Source organism: Schistocerca gregaria, chromosome 2 (genome assembly GCF_023897955.1).
Source record: "Schistocerca gregaria isolate iqSchGreg1 chromosome 2, iqSchGreg1.2, whole genome shotgun sequence".
Lineage (NCBI taxonomy): Eukaryota > Metazoa > Arthropoda > Insecta > Orthoptera > Acrididae > Schistocerca > Schistocerca gregaria.
In genome coordinates, this window is record NC_064921.1 from 568,180,299 (window position 1) to 568,207,208 (window position 26,910).

Here is a 26,910-nt window from a genome sequence, read left to right on the forward strand (position 1 = left end):
TACGCAGAACCTCCTCATTCGTTACCTTATCAGTCCACCTAATTTTCAACAATCGTCTGTAGCATCAGATCTCAAATTCCTCGATTCTCTTCTGGTTCAGTTTTCCTGCACTTTATGTTTCACTACAATACAGTGCTGTATCCAGACGTACGTTCTTAGCAATTTCTTCCTCACCATAAAGCCTATGTTTGACACTGGACTTATCTTGGGCAGGAATGCCTTTTTTGCCATTTCCAGTCTGATTTTGAGTCCTCCTAGCTCCGTCCGTCATTGGTTAGTTTGTTACCTGGGTAGCTGAATTCCTTAATTCATCCACTTCTTGGCCATCAATGCTGATGTTAAGTTCCTTCCTGTTCGCATTTCTGCTACTTCTGGATCTTCTACATATTGTATATTACGCTTATGTCCCTATAGTTTACCCCTATTTTTCTCAGATTTTCGAACATCTTGCACCGTATCCTGGTCGACGATATTCCATAGGCAAGCAATATGATTAGAAGTTTCTCTTATGAGGAACAGTGTCAAGACTCTTCTGAAGATCCAGAATATGGAATCAATCTGAGACCACCTGTCGATAACGCTAATTACTTTGCACAAACATATGTGCTGTCTATGTGTCAACACGCCGTTTTCTTTCAGATGATGAATAAATTCTAACACAGTGTATGTTAGAAGGGCGTACAGCGAACCGCTACCATTCATAAAGGTCTGTAATTCATTGCGTTACTGCTACTTCTTCTCTTGAGTTGTGGTGTGACCTGCGCAACTTTCCAGTCTTGGGGCACCGGTCTTTCGTCGAACGAGCGGTGTGCACTGCGGTGACGTAAGTCATTGGACACCTCCTTATATCGCACTGGACCTCCTTTTCCCCGGAGTAGTGCAGCAACTCGACGCGGTATTGACTCATCAAGTAGCTGGAAGTCCTCTGTAGAAATATTGAACCTTGCTGCCTCTATAGCCATCCACAATTGCGAAAAAGTTGACGGTGCAGACTTTGTGCACGAACTCTGATATCGTACAAATGTTCAATGGAATTAATGTCGGGCGATCAGGGTGGCCAAATCATTCGCTCACGTCGTCCGGAATGTTCGTCAAACAAGTTCCGAAAATTTGTGGCTCGGTGACATGGCACATCGTTGCTTGGGAGCAGGAAGTCCATGAATGGCTGCAAATACATCTACATCTACATACATACTCCGCAATCCATCATACGGTTCGCGGCGGAGGGTACCTCGTACCACAACTAGCATCTTCTCTCCCTGTTCCACTCCCAAACAAAACGAGGGAAATATGACTGCCTATATACCTCTGTATGAGCCCTAATCTCTCTTATCTTATCTTCGTGGTCTTTCCGCTAAATATAAGTTGGCGGCAGTATAATTGTACCGCAGTCAGCCTCAAATGCTTTTTCTCTATATTTCCTCAGTAGAGATTCACGGAAAGAACGCCTCCTTTCCTCCAGAGACCCCTACCCGAGTTCCTGAAGCATTTCCGTAACACGCGAATGATGATCAAACCTACCAGTAACAAATCTAGCAGCCCGCCTCTGAATTGCTTCTATGTCCGCCCTCAATCCGACCTGACAGGGATCCCAAACGCTCGAGCAGTACTCAAGAGTAGGTCGTATTTGTGTTTTATAAGCGGTCTCCGTTACAGATGAACCACATCTTCCCAAAATTCTACTAATGAACCGAAGACGACTATCTGCCTTCACCACAACTGCCATTACATGCTTGTCCCACTTCATACCGCTCTGCAATGTTACGCCCAAATATTTAATTGACGTGACTGTGTCAAGCGCTACACTACTAATGGAGTATTCAAACATTGCGGGATTCTTTTTCCTATTCATCTGCATTAATTTACATTTATCTATATTTAGAGTTAGCTGCCATCACAAATCCTGTCCAAGTCACTCAACGACGACATCTTCCCGTACACCATAGCATCATCAGCAAACAGCCACACATTGCTATCTACCCTATCCAAAAGGTCATTTATGTACATAGAAAACAACAGCGGACCTAAAACATTTCCCTGGGGCACTCCAGATGATACCCTCACCTCCGATGAACACTCACCATCGAGGACAACGTACTGGATTCTATTACTTAAGAAGTCTTCGAGCCATTCACATATTTGGAAACCAACCCCATATGCTGGTATTTTAGTTAGTAGTCTGCAGTGGGGCACCGAGTCAAACGCTTTCCGGAAGTCAAGGAATATGGCATCAGTCTGATACCCTTCATCCATGGTTCGAAAGATATTCCCCATGTAACCGATCATAATCATATCTAGTCAATTATCCATTCATATGCAGTACGTTACAACGTCGTGGGCCATTTGCACTCACTGTTTCAGTCGTAGGCCCTCTACAGGTCTTTTTGCATTTCGCTCGTCCCCTGGCGTTGTAATTTTCCCGTAGACAACGGAGCTTCCTTCGTGGTCCCCTGCATCATTTAAATAAACTGTGGACAATAACGAAGTAATAGACTCCCGTACATTTAAATCTTCCGATTTTGTTCCCTTACGAATGACGCTGTGAGTTGCATCCACAATTAAATCGTCAATCCAGTTACAAAACTGGCTCATAATCGATAACCTCGTGTGTTTTCATTGAAAGCGTCTTTCTTAAAGCACTCTCGATATCACGGACGAACAGGCAAGCTGAATTTCTCAAGATCTCAGAGCACTGGATCCATGTTGGTTTTAACAGAGAATTAATGTCACAATACCTAAGCTATAAATATGTGCGTCTATCATACGACACTTTTTCAAAGCGGGAATGGCCTGATCTGTTTTCTAGTCGCTAGTTAACTTTCGCTGATTCAGCGACCTACGATAAACTACAACTAAAAGCAGACTAACTTGGTTTTTCGTAACTTCTGTACAGCCCTCCATCCTTATATCCTCCATCCTTACAAACGAGAAATATTTTACTACACTTCCAACATTCCTTGTAACTCCTGCAGTCTTATGATATTAGATTTTCTCCCCGTCGTTAACTGATTCAAACAATTCGGTATCGAAGATACTGGAACGTCTGAGGTATTGTCATCTGCATTGGCTGGAAGTATTTTCAGACAAAGCATTCAGAACAATCTCACATGACTCTGGTATCTATTCAATCGCATGACTCTCTCATTCTATAGCTGGCAAATTGAAGTCTCCCCTTTATCAACAGCATGTGCCGGAAACTTACAATAATCTTCAAGTTGTCTCTGAAGCGCTCTATCACTTCAACTCCTGACTCAGGTGGCCTACAAAAGCATCCGATTATCACGTTCAGGTCAGCTCTGATGCAAAACATTTCCCAGATTACTCCATATTCTAGCTGAGTAATGAACTTACTAGGTGTATGGCAATAAATAGCCAATCACTATTGACATCTGAGCTACCCGGTGATATGGAGGGCGTTTGATAATTCATGTTACACACTTCTAGAGGTTTTAGAGGGGCTCGGCAGATCAATTTTTACACAGGTACCCATGACCGGAAACGGTTCGTTTCCATATTAGATGGAGAGAAAGATGTACGCATTTCACTCCTATTTACTGTAATATACCAGAGCAGTCCGATGCGAAGACCACAAAGTTTGGTGCACACAGTGTATCTGTGCAGTAAGTTCGCATAAACTCCGTCCAACATATGTGGTGTATGGTTAATCACTTCTGCCGCGGCCAAGATCCTTGCAACCAGATCTTCCTCCAACTCTACAGACTCTTCATGTGGCTCCACAAGAAAAAGTCCAAAGGGGTTAAATCTGGGGTTGTTGGTGGTCAAGTAAGTGGCCTACATCGACCGATCCACCCGTCTGCTAAGATTACGTACAGATGGAACTGCAAAATGTACTGGAGCGTCCCCATGCTGAAACCACTATTGCTGCCGAGTGTCCAGTGGCATATCTTCCAAAAGCTTCTTCAGCACTTGCTGCAGGAATATCAATTTTATGCCATCAGGTGAGGAGGAAGGATGTACGACCCAGTCATACAACTATCGCAGATACCTGGCAAACTGATGCTGAAGTTTACACGTGGCTTTATGATTTTGCTGACCCCAAATGTGGCTATTTAGTGCGTTCAGTACACCTTCCGTTCTGCAATGTGCTTCTCCGGTGAACAAAATTTGCCTTGGAAACTGAGGAAAATCCTTACAACGGAGTAAAAAACCAGTACCAAAATTGACACGTGTCAAAAAAAATTGCCCGCAGCGTAACGTGTACCTTCTGAGGGTGATATCGGTGGAGTTGCTGTTCATTCAGAACGTGCCCGACAGACGAGGGACACACATGCAACTCCCGTGCGATGGCTCGACTACTCATCGATGGATTCTCTTCAACTTGAAGCATTTTGTCTTTCAGAACAATTGTCTGCCGCCTTCATGGAGCACCCTAGTGCAATACCAGTCACAGTAATGTCACCTGACGCATCACCAGGAAGCACGGAAACAAGATAGATGGAAACAGAGGACATCCCGCAACATCGCGTCATCATACCATTCATGAGTGTGGGTAGCCTACCACAATAGGCAAACTGCGTGAGAGGCATATAGAGTGGTATTGAGTAGCTCTTGATTCCCTTGTCACATGGAAACAAACCGTCTCAGACATGGGTTCCCATGTAAAACGTGATCTACTAAGTTCCCTCACAACCTCCAGAAGCTTAGGAACTGTGAAACACCGGTATATCTCCTGGTAAGTTCATTACAGAGCCCGAATATGAAGCATCAAAGGTTTCTCAGCTACGATATTTGTCCTCCCGGCGCAATACTCGGAACGGAGCAAATGTAGCATAACCTGAGTACAGATCTCGAGGCCGCCGAGAAGCCAATCAATCAAGAAAAGATCCAAGTCTGAAATAAAAAACAGTTGGGAAAGAAGCTTAACTGGACAGCCCCAACACTGTTCTTAACCTGTGCTGCTTTTATATGAGGCCAGATTACACCTAAATTGCTAAAAATGGAGAAAGTTTCACACCAGGCTGATCAGTGTATGAAAGAAATAAGGTAAACAGTAAGGAAGAATTGCACATATCACAAACGTTTAAAACAGCAACACACAATGTTGAGGTCTGATGAGTTAAGAAACAGACATGGAACAAGAACCAGCCAAAGTTAATATGTCTTGAAAGTTTCTTCGAGTTTGCTGCCGGACAATAAAATCAACTCGATTTAATATTTCGGCGATCCAACTGTTCGCCATCCTCAGGAGAACGCAGCTTCTGCTGCTGAGTTCCGCTTAGAACTAATGCGAAGGCTTTTTCCGCTTATTGTCATTTCCATTCCCCATCAGGGGCGGGCTGGCTGCAGCATAAGCTCTGCTCTTCAGCCAAGAAAGACAGGAAGACCATTAAAAACATTATAAAGGAGATAACAATTCGGAATATAGAAACGAAAAAGGCGGAACAGAAGCAAATAAGACACACAAACAGTGACTGTAAATACGAGATAAAAATCTAAAAATTATGTTGCACAAAAAAAACGCACACTACATTAAGAGGCACCAGGCAAAGTACTGTCAGAGTATAAAAGTCTGTAGAACGAGTAAAACAGCCACATGACGGGCAGCAAAGCAAAGAACTGTCATGGACAATAAACAGGTCGAGCACACAATTAAAACCCACATCACTGTAGAACGGCACCAAAACACAACACGTAGCACACTGATACCGAAATAAAAACCTGAGAGGATCTCCATGGAAGGGGAGGACAAGGGAAATTAGAAGAAGGGGAAGGAGGCGAGGAGTAGTGGAGAGACAGGGGGATGAGGTGGGGCGAGCCGAAGGAGAGCTGGAAAGGGAAGGGATGGGAGAGAAAAACAGGCAAATAGGATTCAGGGACTCAGGGAGGGCAGGAGGAAGATCCATTCTGGGAAAAGGAAGGGTGAGAAGAAAGGGGGCCCTGGGGAGGATGGGGGGTGGGAGAACAAGGCCAGGTTACATTTGGAAGGAAGGGTATATGTCATGGCGAAGTTCATTGTCCAGGAGGGGGACAGGCTGGAAATTATCCTGATGAAGGAGATGGAGGGTATGGAGGTGGGGAGATGGAGCACACAGCGATAGAGACACAGCAATGAGAGGGGGGTAGAGAGGAAGGAGGAAACCCGGGGATGGGGATCAAGCCTGCGGACAGTGTAGAGGATGCAGTGATGTTAGAGGAAAAGGAGGAGGTGAGGGAAGAGGACGAGTTCATACAGAAACCGTGTGGGGGAAGGAAGGCGGATACAGAAGGCAAACGGAGCGCATGGCTTTCGAGGATTTGGAGGGTCTTGTACCAGTGGGTGGGTGCGGAGATCCAGGAAACGCTGGCATACCAGAGGACGCCAAGGCTGCAGATCGACGTCCTATATAGGCCACAGTACCGTGCACGGTGCATGCGTCGCCCATCACAGTTGCCGACCTCAGTAGAACATCGTCGGCAACGATACATCGCACTCAAAGACGATTTTCGAACATTCAGACTGGCCACACAGAAGAACGTTCTCTTTTGTTGCGGGATAGTACAGTGTTTCATGACGTGCTAAGAGGAAATTAATTGTCTCTGTTAACCAAATTACTTGCCAATCTCATTTCAATTGCGTCTTTAGAAACATTGTTCCTAAAACCGGAAGTGTTTGCAGCTATCACAGTTTCGTCAAATTTCATACCGTGTCCCTTGTTTAAACAATGTTCTGTTGCCGTCGATTTTTCCGGTAGTAGCCTTCTATGACGACGATGTTCCACGTACGTGTCATGAACTGTGCGTATCGAACGGCCGATGTAAGCCTTCCCACTTCCCTCGAACAAAAGTCATTCGTTCACTTTTAAACGAAGATACTGCTATGTCCTAAAGTTGAGAGAGGTACGTCTTCATATTGTCTCTGTCTGCACCAAAAGGAGGAAGAAGTCAAAATACTAATGAATTTTATAACCTGTTAAATAAAATATATTTACTTACCATGTGAGACCAACTCCCAAATGGCTAAGAGACCTGTTAAGGATACATTTGGCACAGAGACCGAAAGTACACTGAATAACAATGGGGCTAACAGGCTAACAGGGTTTTCCATGCTTAATGAATTAAGATAATAAACACATTTTTCAAACATCGAGACATTCATAACTGATTATTCGAGGCTCTGTGTACAGCTTTAGTAATTATACTCTTGCGCTAAGAAGGCATAGGTGAGAATGAAAAACACAGGGGTCTGAAGAAGCCGGGATGTGTCATCAGATCGCTTTTTAGTAAGAATCGCGACAACTTTTATTTAAAAAAGGCGATTAACCAAGCATAAGCAGCCAGTCGGACGTCACAAAAAATTAACTTACATCTACTCCAATAATACAGTATCAAACTGTATCAAAAGGGAGTAAATGAGACATGTAAAATGAAACCAGTAAATAACAACATAAATAGACGATCGAGTACTATCAAAAAAATTATAACGGAAGCAACCGCTGAAGCATTAGATATAAGGAAAAAGAAATATTCTAGAATTGGACTAACGGTTTGGAGCGACCATACTAGCAAACTAATAATAATGATAATTTCATGACGATGTTATTTACTGATAATAGTTTATATGTGGAGAATTAGCTCTTTAAGTACACTACAGCTGTGCAGACTATTTACAGATATTACTTTTAAGTAATATTCATGACGATGTTATTTACTGATAATAGTTTATATGTGGAGAATTAGTTCTTTAAGTACACTGCAGCTGTGCAGACTGTTTACAGATATTACTTTTAAGTATGACAAATACTGGCGCGACTGCCTCTGACTTTCATGTTCATCTCATCCCATGCCGAGAAAGTACTTACTGAGAGGCAAATCTTTTATCAGACTTATTATCAGAAGAAAAACTGCCGCTAGACGTTCGACGTTACTTGATACAATGTGACGATATGACATCACGGTGGAGGAATAAAAAATCCCCATCGGCGGTAGCTTCGTATCTCAAGAAGCCACAGTCTGACATTTATATGAGGTTTTACCAACACTAAGAGTTTTATCGAGGTACATATGCAGTGAAAAACAGCACATTTTCGTGTGACGCACTTTTCGTGAACAGAAAGCAAGGAATGCTACAGAATATATAAACATAGCACAGCTCTATTTAGATACATTGCTGTATTGGTGAACAGCACTTCAATCGCTGTGGCTCTGAACGAAATCATATCTCTTCCCAGGTATGTCCGACCGATACCTGCCCGAGAAGAAAAAAGACAGCCGAACATTACCGTTAAAGACGAATCTTGATTTGCCATGACAGCGCTGAACAGTTAATCATGAGTCTTAGTCAGTCCCGACGCTATACCTAATTTAATTACTTCGCAGCAACTGAATTATCAGATATGCTACCGACTCGTTTGATGCGGCCCACCACGAATTCCTACGTCCTCAATTATTTGCTTGACGTATTCCAATCTCTGTCTTCCTTTACAGTTTTTGGCCTCTACAGCTCCCTCTAGTACCAAGGAAGTCATTCCCTCATGTCTTAGCAGAAGTCCTATCATCCTGTCAATTCACCTTATCAGTATTTTCCACATATTCCTTTCCTCTCCGATTCTGCGTAGAACCTCCTCATTCCGTACCTTATCAGTCCACCTAATTTTCAACATTCGTCTATAGCACCACATCTCAAGTGCTTCGATTTTTTTCTGTTCCGGTTTTACCACAGACCATGTTTCACTACCATGCAATGCTGTACTCCAGACGTACATCCTCAGGAATTTCTTCTTCAAATTAAGGCCAGTATTTGATATTAGTAGACTTCTCTTGGCCAGAAATGCCTATTTTGCCATAGCGAGTCTGCTTTTGATGTCCTCCTTGCTCCGTCCGTCATTGGTTATTTTACTGCCTAGGTAGCAGAATTCCATAACTTCACTGACTTCGTGACCATCGATCCTGATGTTAAGTTTCTAGCTGTTATCATTTCTACTATTTCTCATTACCTTCGTCTTTCTCCGATTTACTCTCATACCATACTGTGTACTCATTAGACTGCTGATTCCGTTCAGCAGATCATTTAATTCTTCTTCACTATCACTCAGGATAGCAATGTCATCAGCGAATCGTATCATTGATATCCTTTCACCTTGTATTTTAAATCCACTCCTGAACCTTTCTTTTATTTCCATCATTGCTTCCTCGATGAACACATTGAGCAGTGGGGGTGAAAGGCTACAGCCTTATCTTACGAGCACTACGTTCTTGATCGTCCACTCTTATTATTCCTTCTTGGTTGTTGTACATATTGTATAAGATCCGTCTCTCCCTATAGCTTCCCCTACTTTTTTCAGAATCTCGAACAGCTTGCACCATTTTATATTGTCGAACGCTTTTTCCAGGTCGACAAATCCTATGAACGTGTCTTGATTTTTCTTTAGCCTTGCTTCCATTATTAGCCGTAACGTCAGAATTGCCTTTCTTGTGCCTTTACTTTTCCTAAAGCCAAACTAATCGTCACCTAGCGCATTCTCAATTTTCTTTTCCACTCATCTGTATATTATTCTTGCAAGCAGCTTCAATGCATGAGCTGTTAAGCTGATTGTGCGATAATTCTCGCACTTGACAGCTCTGGCCGTCTTCGGAATTGTGTGGATTATGCTTTTCCGAAAGTCAGATGGTATGTCGCCAGACTCATATATTCTACACACCAAATTCAATAGTCGTTTTGTTGCCACTTCCCCTAATGATTTTAGAAATTGTGATGGAATGTTATCTATCCCTTCTGCCTTATTTGACCGTAAGTCCTCCAAAGCTCTTTTAAATTCCGATTCTAATACTGGATCCCCTATCTCTTCTAAATCGACTCCTGTTTCTTCTTCTATCACATCAGACAAATCTTCACCCTCTTAGAGGCTTTCAATGTATTCATTCCACCTATCTGCTCTCTCCTCTGCATTTAACAGTGGAATTCCCGTTGCACTCTTAATGTTACCACCGTTGCTTTTAATGTCACCAAAGGTTGTTTTGACTTTCCTGTATGCTGAGTCTGTCCTACCGACAATCATATCTTTTTCGATGTCTTCACATTTTTCCTGCAGCCATTTCATCTTAGCTTCCCTGCACTTCCCATTTATTTCATTCCTCAGCGAATTGTATTTCCGTATTCCTGATTTTCCCGGAACATGTTTGTACTTCCTCCTTTCATTAATCAACTAAAGTATTTCTTCTGTTACCCATGGTTTCTTCGGAGCTACCTTGTTTGTACCTATGTTTTCCTTCCCAACTTCTGTGATGGCCCTTTTTAGAGATGTCCCTTCCTCTTCAACTGTGTTGCCTACTGCGCTATTCCTTATTGCTGTATCTATAGCGTTAGAGAACTTGAAACGTATCTCGTCTTTCCTTAGAATTTCCGTATCCCACTTCTTTGCGTATTGATTCTTCCTGACTAATGTCTTCAACTTCAGCCTACTCTTCATCACTACTATATTGTGATCTGAATTTATATCTGCTCCTGGGTACGCCTTACAATCCAGTATCTGATTTCGGAATCTCTGTCTGACCATGATGTAATCTAATTGAAATCTTCCCGTATCTCCCGGCCTTTTCCAAGTATACCTTCTCCTCTTGTGATTCTTGAACAGGGTATTCGCTATTACTAGCTGAAACTTGTTACAGAACTCAATTAGTCTTTCTCTTCTTTCATTCCTGGTCCCAAGCCCATATTTTCCTGTAACCTTTTCTTCTACTCCATCCCCTACAACTGCATTCCAGTCGCCCATGACTATTAGATTTTCGTCCCCTTTACATACTGCATTACCCTTTCAATATCCTCATACACTTTCTCTATCTGTTCATCTTCAGCTTGCGACGTCGGCATGTATACCTGAACTTTTGTTGACGGTGTTGGTCTGCTGTCGATTCTGATTAGAACAACCCGGTCACTGAACTGTTCACAGTAACACACCCTCTGCCCTACCTTCCTATTCATAACGAATCCTACACCTGTTATACCATTTTCTGCTGCTGTTGATATTACCCGATACTCATCTGACCAGAAATCCTTTTCTTTCTTCCACATTACTTCCCTGACCCCTACTATATCTAGATTGAGCCTTTCCATTTCCCTTTTCAGATTTTCTAATTTCTCTACCGCGTTTAAGCTTCTGACATTCCACGCCCCGACTCGTAGAATATTATCCTTTCGTTGATTATTCAATCTTTTTCTCATGGTAACCTCCCCCTTGGCAGTCCCCTCTCGGATATCCGAATGGGGGACTATTCCGGAATCTTTTGCCAATGGAGAGGTCATCATGACACTTCTTCAACTACAGGCCACATGTCCTGTGGATACACGTTACGTTTCTTTAATGCAGTGGTTTCCATTGCTTTCTGCATCCTCATGTCGTTGATCATTGCTGATTCTTCCGCCTTTAGGGGCCATTTGCCACAAAAGAGTGCCCTGAACCTCTATCCGCTCCTCCGCTCCTCCCAAGGCCGTTGGCAGAATGAGGCTGACTTCTTATGCCGGAAGTCTTTCGGCCGCCAATGCTGATTATTTATCAAAATTTAGGCAGTGGCGGGGATCGAACCCGGAACCGAAAACGTTTTTGGTTATGAATCAAAGACGCTACCCTAGACCACTGGTTACTTACAGCGACTAAAAATGAAACTCGGTAGCAAGTTGCCGAACTAACAATCATACTTTTTCTCCCAATCAGTTTTAGCAAACCTATTGCAGGACGATCATTTCCTAGCGAGCTATTGGCGCAAAGTTGCTGCAACGCTTTTCAAATTTACGATGCGTTGCTGCCGACTCCTTTGTAGCAAGAGATGTGACCAGCGATGTTCGCACACAAATACGCCTTGCTGGCTGTCGTGTCGTAATACTCTTCCATTCACAACCCACTGGAAAAGTTCTCTGATAGCCCAGCATTCTAAATCCTTATGTGGATGCATATACAGGTACTTCTTTGTCTTTCCACGACGAAATCTAGCTTCGATGTTCTTTCGTTGCTGCATGCGATAAATCCCTACGGGAATGAATAACGACGTCATGCAGTGCAACGAGTGGTTCCACTAGTCACTCCTTTCTTCTTCCCAGTTTCTGGTGAAATCACAGAACAAATTGTTATCAGCGTCATAAAATTATTAGTAATCATACTCCGAACTATCGGTGCTTGTGCTTTCAAATGTCCATGTCGAACGTCCGAGTTAAACTTCTGGAACAATGTTTTCGTGCTTAGTTAATGTAGAAAACTGGATATAAACGTCGACTACGTGTTTTTTTTTATTTGAATCATCGTTTTTTTATGGTCTTTCCTTGTTTTGAAGACGTCGATTTCCAAAAGTATCAGACAGAAACAGTAAAATATTTCATCGCAAGGAAGGTCCTCAGAGCCGAGTATTTTACTTTTAACAAAACCCACCAACAGGGACGAAGAGCAGGATAGTTGCGGAGTTCTATATTGCTTGACAAAACCAAATTGAGACCTTGTATTAACATTTTGAGTTTGCACCTCTTGTATTTTTTCCGTATCTGCACCAAAAATTAATAAAACTAACTTGGGAACAAGGGAAGACCGGCGGTGATTGTCCACGCAACATCGTTTACACCACGTATTACGAAGTGAAAAGACGTTTGATAAAACAAAATTATACAAAGGACACATAATATTGTGTACACAACGAGAAAGAAGAAAGATCTGTCACAACAAAACTAGAGTGGTGAGCAAAAATATAGACTCAGAACTTTTTCCTTCACTAAAACCACTATTTTTAAAAAGACAAGGGATTTGTTAACTCTCTGAGAAGATTCACATTCACATAGTTTGTTTTCCAGATGACAATCTATCAGTGCAGGACACCATACAGATGATCTTGCAAGACCTTTTATAATAAAATCGAGGTAAGAACAAAAACAAACAGAAACTGTCTTTAGGCCTCATAGTTGGTGAGACGATGTTTTCATAAAAGGCGGAACCTGTATCCCATAATTTGAGACACTCTCTGCGGTAGATGGCGTTTACAAAAATGAGCTTCTTCTGCACACACATTCCTGAATTAAATTGTAAGGCTTAAGCACAACATTAATGGACCGCTGGCCATTAAGGTAGCAGTAACGTTTATGGTAGCATACGACGTAATTTTTGTTATTCTGCATATACAGTGTAAAAAAACGAATATAGGATTAAACGTGCAGGTGATTTGGGTCTATACATGGAGCAAAATTTAGAATGTAGATGGGAATCTCTGGCGGCGATAATAGCTCTAACGAGAGCCAGCAAGAAAATGCAAACGACTTACAATTTCCAGAAATAATTATTCAGTCTACAGCGCAGTGTGCGCTGATATGAATGCTCCTCGAAGGTACAAACTGTGTGCCATACAGAAACTCGAACGCCCGACATCATCTACCTTTGACGGACAAGTACTCTACTTACTGACCTTGGCACAACTCGCGACCTGTCCTCACAGTATTACTTACGACAGTAACTCATCTATTTTTCAAACTTCACAGAAGTTCTTCTGCGAAATTTGCAGGACTAGCACTCCTGGAAGAAAGTATACTGCAGAAAAATAGCTTAGGCAGAGCCTGGCGGATGTTTCGAGAATGATTTACTATTCGGCACCTCATACCTCCACCCGCCCCCCCCCCCCGCCCCCCCCAACGTTTCCACCGTACAGTTTTATCCGTATCAGCTTGTAACGGTGCCACAGACCACCTGGAACGTGAATCGACGCTAACTTTATACCTCTGCGAGGAATTTTATGGTAGTTGTGACCGTGGGGTAAGCTAATGGAAGTAGAAAAATCAAAATGGGAATCGTTTCCGAAATACTCCAGCAGAGTATAAACAAGAGTAAACGGTGGGTTAGGAACAGACGTTCTCCCAGCAGAAAAGCAAGTTGTAACATTGCATATTAAAACAGGTCGACAGCCTAATTAGGCATTCTTGTGTCAAACAAAATGATAAAGCAGAAGACAGTGCTAATGCTAACCTATCCTCCCCTGACACACACACTAAACTCTTTCCTTATACTTGTTCTAACTACAACACAGTAACATAACTTTGCAGATAAATGTGTTACTAACTAGTAAATCAGACAAGCCAGTGGCCAACGAGATAATAAACAGAAACATATGCCTCTCAACAACACATACCGTAAATATATTGGGTGCAACGGTTTATAAAATCAAATATCGACACACATGAAACTAGTAGCATTACTGAACAGGGAAAAGCTTGAAATGATTCTGAATATAAGTCAGGGCGTCTACTAATGTTCATAATCTATACCTTAATTACCTAACACAGGGTCTCTATGCCAGTGCATTAATGAACTTGCATTAGAAAATATAACACAGTAAACAGTTCTTTGTTAAACTCGGTTTGAAGCAGCTAAGCAGAATGCAAACCTAACTACACTGGCTCTGAAGCAGCCTTTGCTTTGATTTGCTTCATTAAATAACTGGGCTGTTACATGAGGACCCATAAACTTTCATTGTTTGAAGAACCATGCTCATTAACCAAATCACACCAGAATGTATGAGAAAAGGTAAGTATTCTTATTAATTATTAGTTAAGTAAAGAACAACTAACTATAACTCTTTAAATAACAAATGTGCTCTCATAAACAGTATTTTGACCCATTCAAAGTTATAATTGGCTGTGCACATGAGAACACTACGTTAAATTCAATTTCAGCCACTTTCTCATGACAAATTAGAACACTTAAAATTAAATTCACTAGGATAGGAATCCTATCGAGGTTTGTGATTTGGGATACTACCGGGTGTACGATAGAATTTTTAATAACACCATGATTATCAGTAAAACTAAGCAAATTTCACAAATAACTGGCATACTTACAGAGTTTCAAATACAAAACAATTGGGTGGAAGGCTGGTGGCACTAGTGGCGCAATTTCCTGTGGCTGTTAATATGGCAGTCATGGCAGCACTGTTGGCCTCGCCGCAATACTGAACTTCTTGGAATCGTAATAATGTTTTTCTGGGGCCAAAAATTATGCCATAAAAATGCTATCACCAAATTCAGCATCCGAGGCCCATAAAACCTGCCCTTCACAAACAATTTCCTGCACTGTATTGTTCTTGGTAATGCGTTGTGCTTTTGGTATTTCCATATTTTCGTCCATCTCTGTATGTCGCGTGGCTTTACGATACTGCAAGGCCAAGTGAACGGTATATCTGACCTTTCTGGCGCTAGTCGCATGGAGTGGCTAAGATAGTGCATAGCGTGGAGTGTGGTCTTCCTGCATCCATCAATTCTGTATTGATTGTTGATGGCACACGACTCTGCAGCTGTCTAATTCTATAAATGGTTCAGGCATCTCTCCATCTTACATAACACCACCTTATCATAAAAAAAAGCATTCAACTGCGATTCCTGAGCGAGAAACGCGTTGTGTAATATTTAGTGTTTTGAATGTAGATGGAATCATTCCTGCCTACTCTGTAGTGTCGCGTTGAAATGCTCAGCACCAGCAAGTTGTTCAAATGGCTCTGAGCACTATGGGACTTAACGTTTGACGTCATCAGTTTCCTAGAACTTAGAACTACTTAACCTAACTAACTTAAGAACATCACACACATCCATGCCTTAGGCAGGATTCGAACCTGCGACAGTAGCGGCAGCGCGGTTCCAGACTGTAGTGCCTAGAACCGCTTGGCCACACCGGCCGCCCATTAAGCCATATAGCACAGTTTAAGACAAACTGGTGTTGGTTAATCTTGCACATTTAATGGCCAGTGAGTATCACAATACTTATAACGCACATGAACAAGGCCTTTTATTTGGGGAAACTCACTATTTCAATTCATCAATGAACGCGTCATTCGGTATATGGATTAATGTCACAAAATAATCTACAGCGTCGGATTTAGGGAAGCTAAATTGGAAGGGTACTATGAGAGCAAGCGAGTGGCGTGCATTCCATTCAATTTCAGCGCCAGCGGTAACCTTCGAGGAACTGATACCTCACTGATAACGGGAGCGGTGTCCCGCTATCTCACCCACACCGGGCGCTGCTGGCTGACCACCGGGTCAGACGGCCGAGAGACATGGCACGAGTAGGAGGCGCTGTGACGGTGACCATCCCGCAGGGCACGCTCAGGGGCCGCAAGGCCAAGACGCCCTCCGGCCGGCCCTACAGCGCATTCCAGGCCATCCCGTACGCGCTGCCGCCCGTCGGGCCCCTCAGGTTCAAGGTGAGTTCCCTTAACAACTTTATCTACTATGAACAAGTAGTCTGACAGAGCTAATTAGTGTATTTCACTTCTAAGTGATCAGTCCTCTGGATTTATGTGGCCCTCCAGCACGTCCTGTCCCGTGCCACCTGAGAAAGAACGAACACCCATCATCCTCAGTTATTCCTGGAATGTATTCCAATTTTTATCTTCTAGAATTGTGCCCTCTACAGCTCTCTCTAGTTCCATGGACGTTCCTTGATGTCTCGTATGTCCTAACCTCCTGTCCCTCCTTGTCATGGTGCCACCAAAAGGTCCCATGATGGAAGGAACATTAAGGACATAAAATAGCAGACTAGCATTGGAAAAAGGGATTCCTGACCAAGAGAATTCTACCAGTATCAAACGTGAGCCTTAATTTGAGGAACGAAGTCTGAAAATGTACATTTGGAGCACAGAATTGGTGGCAGTAAAACACAGATTGTAGAAAAACCGGAAAACAAGACAGCCATCTGAGATGTGAAACTTCGCAACAGATTAAAACTGTGTGCTGGACCGAGACTCGAATTCGGGACCTTCGCCTTTAGCAACCAAGTGCTCTACAAACTGAGATACCCGACTCAGATCCCTTGTTTGGACGAGCCTACTAATACCAAACATAGGACGTAATGTGGGGACGAACGCTTTATCCATTACCAGTACTAATTCCTCGATGCTTCACGACGTGTCCATCCCTTCTATTGATGAGTTTGTGTCAAAAAGATTTTTTTCTCCTCAATTAGATTTAGTTGCTTCACATTAGTAAATCCATTTATCTATATAATATTCAGCATTCGTCTTTTTTGAAATGCTTGTATTTTCTTTTTGCCTGTATTAATTATCCACTCCAATTGAAATAAATATTTTCTGAAAAGATTTCCAAACATTGACATTGATTATCGGTGTAAATAAGTTCCTCACATGCAGAAGCTTTTTTCTTGCCCTTGTATAGCCTCTTTACTTCCGGTATTGACAGTAATTTTATTATCTAAATACACTGACGGAAAACAATCCAACACCAAGAAGGGTTTGTTCGAGATGAACAAGAGAACATCTGAAAGATGATGTCTGTTCATATTTCACGCCAGCCTCCTAAGAGTGGCGCTATTAGTGCCAATATGAGGATACAAATCAGGTTTGCTTTAAATACACCGTGTAATAGGCGGGAGTGTTAGTTGTCTTTGAGGCTGAACTGAATTTGAATGAACTCGTGTAGTAGGGCTGCGAGAAGCTGGATGTTCTTTCTACGACACTGCAGAAAGACTGCATTGGAATGTAGGCACTGTACATGTTTACTGGCAGCGGCGGTCACTGAAATGTGCGGCCGCAAGATGAGCGGACTTCGAACAGCCACGTGACACTATCGAGAGGGAAGACCATTGTGTTCAGCGTATGGCTCTGGCGCATCGTACTGCATCAACATGAACAATATAGGCTGCAGTTGACACCACAGTGACTCAAGGAACACTTACAAATCGGCTACATCGATAGCTCCGAGCCAGACGTCCTGTAGCGAGCATTCCACTGAGCCCAAAGCACCACCATTTTTGGCTTAATTTAAGTCAAGTGAGAGCGCATTTAGGGTTAGGGTGGAGGTCTGCTGGTTTTTTGATGGTTCTGCCTCGATGTCAGTATAGGAGAGGGCCAGTTGAAGGCCTGCAACCTGGAGTTATGGTCTGGGGTGCGATTTCTCATGACAGCAGGAGCACACTCACGGCTATCCCACGCACTATGGCAGCAAAGTTGTGCGATGTTCTGATGACACGAACAGCATTGCAGGGTCTTTTTCCGACAGGATAAATCTCGTACACAAATCGCTGTTGCAACCCAACATGCTCTACAGTGTGTCGACATGTTGTCTTGGTCTGCTCAATCACCACATCTGCTTCGATTAAGCACACATCGAACATCATCAGAGGACAACTAAAGTCATCCACAAACGGCATAAACCGCTCCTGAACTGATCTACCAAGTACAACTCCATTCCACAAACTAATAAGTGGCACATGCACAATACAATGCGTGCACATTTGCATGCTTGTATTTAACAGTCTGGGGGTTATTAACGTACCAGCATTTCACATTGGCGTTGCCTTATCTCGTTCTCGCGTTAACTTGTGCTCTTGCAATGGGAGTGACTTAAATGTTACAAAGATAAATGTATTCCCAAAATTTCATTACTCTATATTTCTTATGTTTATGTATTAGGATTTTCTTCTGTCAATGTTGTAAACCCTTTCACTACGTTCAGATAATCATTTCCTAGTGTAATATCCTTAGCAACACCGGACACAATTCAACTGCACCCCATTACCTGAGATTATCTTCTATTTATGTTTGCTTTACTACCTGTACTCAAGATACTATCGACTCCAATCGAATTATATATATATATATATATATATATATATATATATATATATATATATATTCCAGAATTCTAAAAATATACAGAACGCTATAGGCACCAACTCCACTTGTCTCTCTCCATTGCATATTCAAAATAAGGCTACCTTAATGAAAAGCATATTGTTCGTTCACATCTATTGTTCATAAAATCTCATAAAAGTGTTGACTAAATTTGGTTATTATATGAAAATCCTTGGAAGAATCGACAGTTCTCACAATTTATAGTAAATTGCCATTCACTAATTAGAAAATGGAAATCATTTTTTGATACGCTTGTCTTTACTCCTATCTCTTTTAGGGATGGTAGTAAACCGATTATTGTTAATTAATGGTCTGGCCCTGTAACGCAGATCGTTTACTAAAACAAGGAAGTTCACATACGTTTTCAACCTGAAAAAATGTAACTCGCTGTTATTCAAGTCGAATCACGCTACCAATTGTTACGACAAGAATGTCTATAGGAAAAATAATAATTAGTGCGACTAAAATGACGAATTGATTGTGCAAAAACTGTACGTCTTCTTATCTTCCAGTCTCCAGAACCACCAGAAAAATGGAGTGGGATACGAAATGCCACAATGGAACCTAACGTGGCCCCTCAAATCGACTCATTTTTCACTAATCAGTACAAAGGAGATGAGGACTGCCTGTATCTCAATGTGTACACACCTAAGGTAAGGTCTCATAATTTTTATTATGCATTAAAATTTCTTATGCTCGTCTCTGCATTCTTAACTCACCAGCTATAACAGTTCACATATCATATAACATATCACTCAGTATTTGCTTTCAGTTCACTTTGACAAAATGAATGAAGTGTAATGTACTCAGGTGTAGTGGAGGATCAGAACTCCATTCTATATTTGCATAGAGGTAGCCAATAAGTTTCCACCAGTAAAGTAATTCTAAAGGACTTACGCAACCAAATCTGCTGTCCAATAAAACAGTGTGTGTCGTCTTGATACATCAAGCTACTCTGTAAACGAGCTGCAGATTCTTCTGGGCCATATGTCACGTCTCTAAAACAGCATTCTTCTGATTTTGAACACGTTGGAAATTGCTAATTTACTTGCATTACCTTGCACAGTGAGGTCAAGGATTATTCAAATGGAATCATATTCGCACAGAGTGCTGCCCACGGTATTGAAGAAATATCTACATCTTTTACCTCACACCAACCTTTCAGCGCTGGCCTTATTTTCGCACGTGTCGACACCTGCTGTTTAAAGAATTGCTGAACCCGAGAGTGACGCATTTCGGAAAAGCACCACTACAGAGGAAATTTATGGGCCCCTTTGAGCCTAATTTCATACTTCGACACAGCAACAGAAGGCAATTCGTAAAACTAGCCAACTTTGTGCAGTTTATATAGTACCAATACTGTTGATAATGTGCCGATTCTGCATCGAAAATAATACCTCCAAATCCTTTTCAGATAGAGACTCCCTTATTGTCGCAGTTGCCATCGGGAGCTTGACCTCGCGATATTGCAGTTCCTGAGTGCACGCGGTTAGAAACACGTAGCACTGAAATATTGACAGTGGCGTATACCTATCTATACGATGCCCTACACCACATCGTGGCCCTTGTGAAGGAGTTTCTGTCCACTGAACGATGTGACACAGTCATTCACATCAATGGAGTATTGCTGTGCGGTGTGGTATCCGCATCAGGTAGGACTGACAGATGACATCGAAAAAGTATAAAGAAGGGCAGCTCGTTTTGTTCTATCGCGATATAGGGGAGATAGTGTCACAGAAATGATACGTGAATTGGAGTGGCAATCATTAAAACAAAGGCGTTTTTCACTGCGGCGGGATCTTCTCATGAAATTTCAATCACCAGTTTTCTCCTCCGATCGCGAAAACATTCTGTTGGCACCCACCTAGATAGGGATTAATGATTATCACGATAAAGTAAAAGAGATTAGGGTTCACACAGAAAAAATTTAGTGCTCGTTTTTCCCGCGCGCCGTTCATCAGTGGAACGGTAGAGAGACAGCTTGAATGTGGTTCATTGTACCTGTGCCAGGCACTTTATTGTGAATAGCAGAGTAATCCCGTAGATGTAGATATAGAAGACATAGTCCTCATAATGTTCAAATTAAATGTCGTGCAAATGTATTTTTCCGCCAGCGATTTGTGTCCAGTTCACACGCTAAAACTCTTGTAGGTGATCCAAGAATAAAATCACGGATCGTAGTTGGCAATATACTCAAATGTAATAACTGTCATTCTGCTTTTGACATTAATACGGTTCACATGTTGATGTTGTGTTCATGCCCTCTCATACACACCCAATGCACCAGTGATGCAGTCACGTTACCCGTCATAGTCCCACCGTCCCCAACTCTAACCTCCAACAGTTCAATATCGAAGCATGCTCTCTTAAAGCTTAAACTCTTTTTTCAGACTCTTGGCTTGTAATATTTCAATTTAATGACTTTTACAATATATACAATGAATCAAGCAAAATACTAAATGGAATAATACTAGGATGTAATGAAAAGAATTGACTCTGAACATTTTATGTGAAAACTCTTAAAGCTTTTTAAAATGAAATCGACTTTATCAACTTTCTACATCTTTATTCTTCATGTGTGCATATTTATTCCTCAACATAGACACCGTGGTGCAGAAGATTTCTCCCAATGAGAAACAATTTGTTGATAGCGTCAGTGTAGAGCTTTCGATTTTGTTGACGGAACCTGAACCTGTCCTCTACTTGCACCGCTTCATCACTATCGAATGTTCTCGAACTTCTTTAATTCATGATGTGACATATATTCACGCAAGAGGTATGCGCCCGTTTTATCAAATTTTAAATGTTGATCAGCGCTGATATGGACGCAGGATAAATATATGCAAATAAAAAAAAAAAGGTTAGCACCACACCGTTTCCCAAAACCCCTGTAGATAGACGTGGACTATGGGTATTGCATCACAGACACAGTCCCTTTGACTTTTCAGATATGTCACTAAACCCTCCGAAGGATGTAAACAACCATGCATGAGCAGCTCCTTTTACACGGAGGAGATCCGACAGCCGATCAGTTCCAGTCATTCCTCCAGAAAGGAGGTACGCGGCTCGTGTAGTCTGTAGTTCAACCATGCCTAGATGGTCAGTACCACGGTTCAATCGCTTACGCGTCGATACTTTGTGCTAGGAAGGCCTCTAAATAAGGGAAGTGTCCAGGCGTCTCCGACTGAACGAAAGCGATGTTGTTCGGACCTGGTGGAGATACAGAGAGACAGAAACTATCGATGAGATGCCTTACTCAGGCCGCCTATGTGCTACTACTGCAGTGGATGACCGCTACCTATGGATTTTGGCTCGGAGGAACCTTGGAAGAAACGCCACCATGTTGATTAACTCTTTTCGTGCTGCCACAGCACGTCGTGTTACGATTCAAACCACTCACAATAGCCTCATGATGGGCGACTTCACTCCCGACGTCCATGGCGACGTCCACCGATGCAAACACGACACCATGCACCGCGGTACAGATGGTTCCAACAACATGCTGAATGGACCGCTCAGAGTTGGCATCACGTGCTCTTCACCGATGAGTGTCGCATATTCCTTCAACCAGACAATCGTCGGATACCTGTCTGGAGGCAACCCGGTCAGGCTGAACGCCAGCGAGTGCAGCAAGGTGGAGGTTCCCTGCTGTTTTGGGGTGGCATTAAGTAAGTCCGACGTACGTCGCTGGTGGTCATGGAAGGCACCGTCATGGCTGTACAATACGTGAATGCCATCTTCCGAGCGATAGTGCAACCATATCGGCAACATATTCGCGAGACATTCGTCTTCATGGACGACAATTCGCACCTCCATCATGCACTTCTTGTGAACGACTTCCATCAGGGTAACGACATAGAACGACTAGAGTGGCCAGCATGTTCTCCAGACATGAACACTATATATCGTGCCTGGGGTAGATTTAAAAGACTGTTGATGTACGACGTGACTCACCACCCACTCCGAGGGATCTGCACCCAATAACCGTTGAGAAGTGGGACAGTCTGGACCAACAGTGCCTCCATGAACTTGTGGGTAGTAAGTCACGACGAAACCAGGAGTGCATCAATGCGAGAGGACGTGCTACTGGGTATTAGAGGAACCTGTGTGCACAGCAACCTCGAGCACAACCTATGAAGGTCTCGCTGTCTGGTGGTACAACTTGCAATATGTGGTTTTCACGAGCAGTCGAAAAGGTGGAAGTGATGTTTATGTTTATCTCTATTCCAATTTTCTGTACTGCTTCGGAACTCTTGGAACAGAGGTGACGAAAAAAATTTTTTTTTATTTGGGTACAATAGTCACTAAATATAAGGAAACTGCTTTATTGGGGCGTTTAGAATGCACTCATTTTTGAGATGTCTGGAAAAGGTGAATGTAGCTAAAGGATGACGAAGAAAATACAATGAAGAGTGCGCGGAAAACAGATATCGAATTAGGGAGAACATCACGCTGGAAGTTCGGTGTCGCATGAATATTACGTGTTCCAAATCATAGCTGACTGAACAAGCCCCAACTCCTAAGTTGACGAAGGGTCCAACAAGTGGTTCAAATGGCTCTCAGCACTATGGGACTTAACATTTGTGGCCATCAGTCCCCTAGAACTTAGAACTACTTAAACCTAACTAACCTAAGGACATCACACACATCCACGCCCGAGGCAGGATTCGAACCTGCGACCGTAGCGGTCACACGGTTCCGGACTGAGCGCCTAGAACCGCTAGACCACCTTGGCAGGTGCTCTGAGCACTACGGGACTTAACATCTGTGGTCATCAGTCCCCTAGAACTTAGAACTACTCAAACATAACTAATCTAAGAACATCACACACATCCATGCCCGAGGCAGGATTCGGAACCTGCGACCGTAGCGGTCAGACGGTTCCCGACTGAGCCCCTAGAACCGCTAGACCACCGTGGCCGGTGCTCTGAGCACTATGGGACTTAACATCTGTGGTCATCAGTCCCCTAGAACTTAGAACTACTTTAACTAACCTAAGGACATCACACACATCCATGCCCGAGGCAGGATTCGAACCTGCGACCGTAGCGGTCACATGGTTCCGGACTGAGCGCCTAGAACCGCTAGACCATCGTGGCCGGCCCAACAATTGGTGCTAATGGTGATGTACTGCAGTGGTTGAACAAGCAAGTAAAATGTTACCTAAAATACAAGAAAGATGTAAAAGAATGGTCAACGTATGATGAATCATAACCACACAAATAAAATGTAAAAAAGTACCAAAACTGACATTTCTCATATAATACTGCTAAAACAATACAGTATAGGTAATTAAAAATAGGGATAGAGGGGAGGCAAAAAGGGATGGGGCAAACAGTAGTGAAGAGGGACACATTTGCTATCCTACAGAGATGATAACATGACATAGCACTGAACACATCACAACAGAAGTCGTGAAAGAATGGACGTACATGTGATGAACCACATTACCAGAAGTAAAATGTAGAAATCTACAAAAACGAACATTGCTAAGAAAATATACCAAAACGATACAGTATGTGCAAGAAAAATTGGGAGTGGAGAGGGGCAGGGAGAAAGAGGAATAGAACATCAGCGTACACGGAAATACCGACATGATAACAACAAATTAAGAAACTTCTTACAGGCCAAAGCAATGAATTACAATTTGTATCAGTTTGAGGAACTGAACCTAATTCTGCTGCTGACTAGGCAGATACGCTAACCACTACACTCTGTCTGGTACTGCAGCCAACATAGCTGCACAGACTTAGTACATTTTCCTCCCCAATACATGAATCTGTAATCATATTTTTTAAAAAATTGTGTTAAATAAAAAAACATGCAATAACAATAAGACTAGAATGTGGCGTCATCAGAATTACACTGAAGTGAGATGTGTAAGTTTGATATGGCTGCCTGTAAAGAGGAGGCAGACTTAAAAATTATTTCAACTTGTTTTTACTTTTTGTCGTAGCCTAAGTAAAATTCCCTCACAGTGACGTAGTTACATTCCACACTGCCATCCCACATGCTACATTCGGAACCCTCTAGTGGCAGAGAGTTGAAGTCCACATAAGCGAAATGGGAATGTCGAAAAATATCTAGTAATAACCGTTCATACAGACCTAATGAAAACTGACCAAATAAAAGTAGTTGTAGGGAGAGCAGATGACAGACCGCGATTCATTAAAAATCCCTTAAGAAAATTTAATGTCGATTTTGACCCTCTCCACTTGTCTTAGTCTCTGGTTACAGGTCAACACCAGAAATCTGACGTTATCTCGTTGTACGCTGAGTATGGAAGCATATGAACACCTTTGGTGACATAAGAAGTTTGTAAACTGGCTTTGGCCTTCTTGAATTACTTATCATCCAACATTATAGAAGGGGCAACAGAATGAGCTGGATAATGCTCTGGATGTACTATGCAAGGCTGAGTGTTCTCTCAGTACTTACCTCAATTCTAGCTGCCAAAATTTTTCCATCCTACGTTCAATACTTATATTTGAACTAGATCACTGTTTACAATGTACTATCTGAGTTTTACTCACTTCATTGCCTGGTGCTGACTATCCCTACATACTACTGGCCATTAAAATTGCTACACCAAGAAGAAATGCAGATGATAAACAGGTATTCATTGGACAAATATATTATACTAGAACTGTCATTAGAACTGTCATGTGATTACATTTTCAAGCAACTTGGGTGCATAGATCCGGAGAAATCAGTACCCAGAACAACCACATCTGGCCGTAATAACGGCCTTGATACACCTGGGAATTGAGTCAAACACAGCTTGGATGGCGTGTATATGTACAGCTGCCCATGCAGTTTCAACACGATGCCACAGTTCATCAAGAGTACTGACTGGCGTATTGTGACGAGCCAGTTTCACGGCCACCATTGACTAGACGTTTCCAATTGGTCAGAGATCTGGAGAATGTTCTGGCCAGGGGAGCAGTCGAACATTTTCTGTATCCAGAAAGGCCCGTACAGGACCTGAAACATGATATCGTGCTTTATTCTGCTGAAATGTAGGGTTTCGCAGGGATCGAGTGAGGGGTAGAGCCACGGGTTGTAACACATATGAAATGTGACGTCCATTGTTCAAAGTGCCATGCTGTCGTGCATTATCCTGCTGAAATGTAAGACTTCGCAGGGATCGAATGAGGGGTAGAGCCACGGGTCCTAACACATCTGAAATGTAACGTCCACTGTTCAAAGTGCCGTCAATGCGAACAAGAGGTGACGGAGACGTGTAACCAATGGCACCCCATATCATCAAGCCGGGTGATACGCCAGTATGGCGATGATGAATACACGCTTTCAACGTGCGTTCACCGCGAAGTCGCCAAACACGGATGCGACCAGCATGATGCTGTAGACACAACCTGAATTCATCCGAAAAAATGACATTTTGCCATTCGTGCACCCAGGTTCGTCGTTGAGTACACCATCGCAGGCGCTCCTGTCTATGATGCAGCGTCAAGGGTAACCGCAGCCATCGTCTCCGAGCTGATAATCCATGCTGCAGCAATCGTCGTCGTCGTTGTCTGGCAAACGTCCCCATCTGTTGACTCATGGATGAAGACGTGGCTGCACGATCTGTTACAGCCATGCGGATAAGATGCCTGTCATCTCGACTGCTAGTGATACGAGGCTGTTGTGATCCGGCACGGCGTGCCGTATTACCCTCCTGAACCCACCGATTCCATATTCTGCTAACAGTCATTGGATCTCGACCTACGCGAGCAGGCTACAATTCGACCTTTATCAAAGTTGGAAACGTGATGGTACGCATTTCTCCTCCTTACACGAGGCATCACAACAACGTTTTACCAGGCAACACCGGTCAACTGCTGTTTGTGTATGAGAAATCGGTTGGAAACATACCTCAAGTCAGTACATTGTATGTGGCGCCACCGGCGCGATCCTTATGTGAATGCTCTGAAAAGCTAATCATATGCATATCACAGCATCTTGTTCCTGTCGGTTCACGTCTGTAGCACTTCATCTTCATGGTGTAGCAATTTTAATGGCCAGTAGTGTGATAACAATTTCTGTAGTAATTCAAGTCTTGGTGTTAATTACAGCTGAGTTCTGACACAAAGAGCAATGTGGGCAACATGTTGCTCAGATGCCGCTGTCGGCTAAAGAGGGGCCGGGAAGAGGTTTGTTGTCTACTGCTAGGGCGTAAATTTACTGCACTGAGAGAGAGCACAGCAAAGAGGTGGCTGTTTAGAATGCTGGAGGCTACCCCGTTTATGGACAGAGCATGAGGAAGGTCCTTCTTTGGGGGACAGAAAACATTACACAATA

At 42.8% G+C, this 26,910-nt stretch overlaps 1 protein-coding gene across 1 annotated transcript in view; it reads left to right on the forward strand.

Annotated features, from left to right (window-relative positions):
- The first annotated feature begins 15,897 nt into the window (after window positions 1-15,897).
- The window catches only part of LOC126332783 (juvenile hormone esterase-like), a 64,014-nt gene continuing 53,001 nt past the window's right edge, over window positions 15,898-26,910 (forward strand). Inside the window, exons 1-2 of the mRNA XM_049996664.1 lie at window positions 15,898-16,158; window positions 19,119-19,259. Of these exons, the coding sequence (XP_049852621.1) occupies window positions 16,012-16,158; window positions 19,119-19,259 (288 nt within the window). The 5' untranslated portion in view covers window positions 15,898-16,011. The remainder of the gene's footprint in view (window positions 16,159-19,118; window positions 19,260-26,910) is intronic.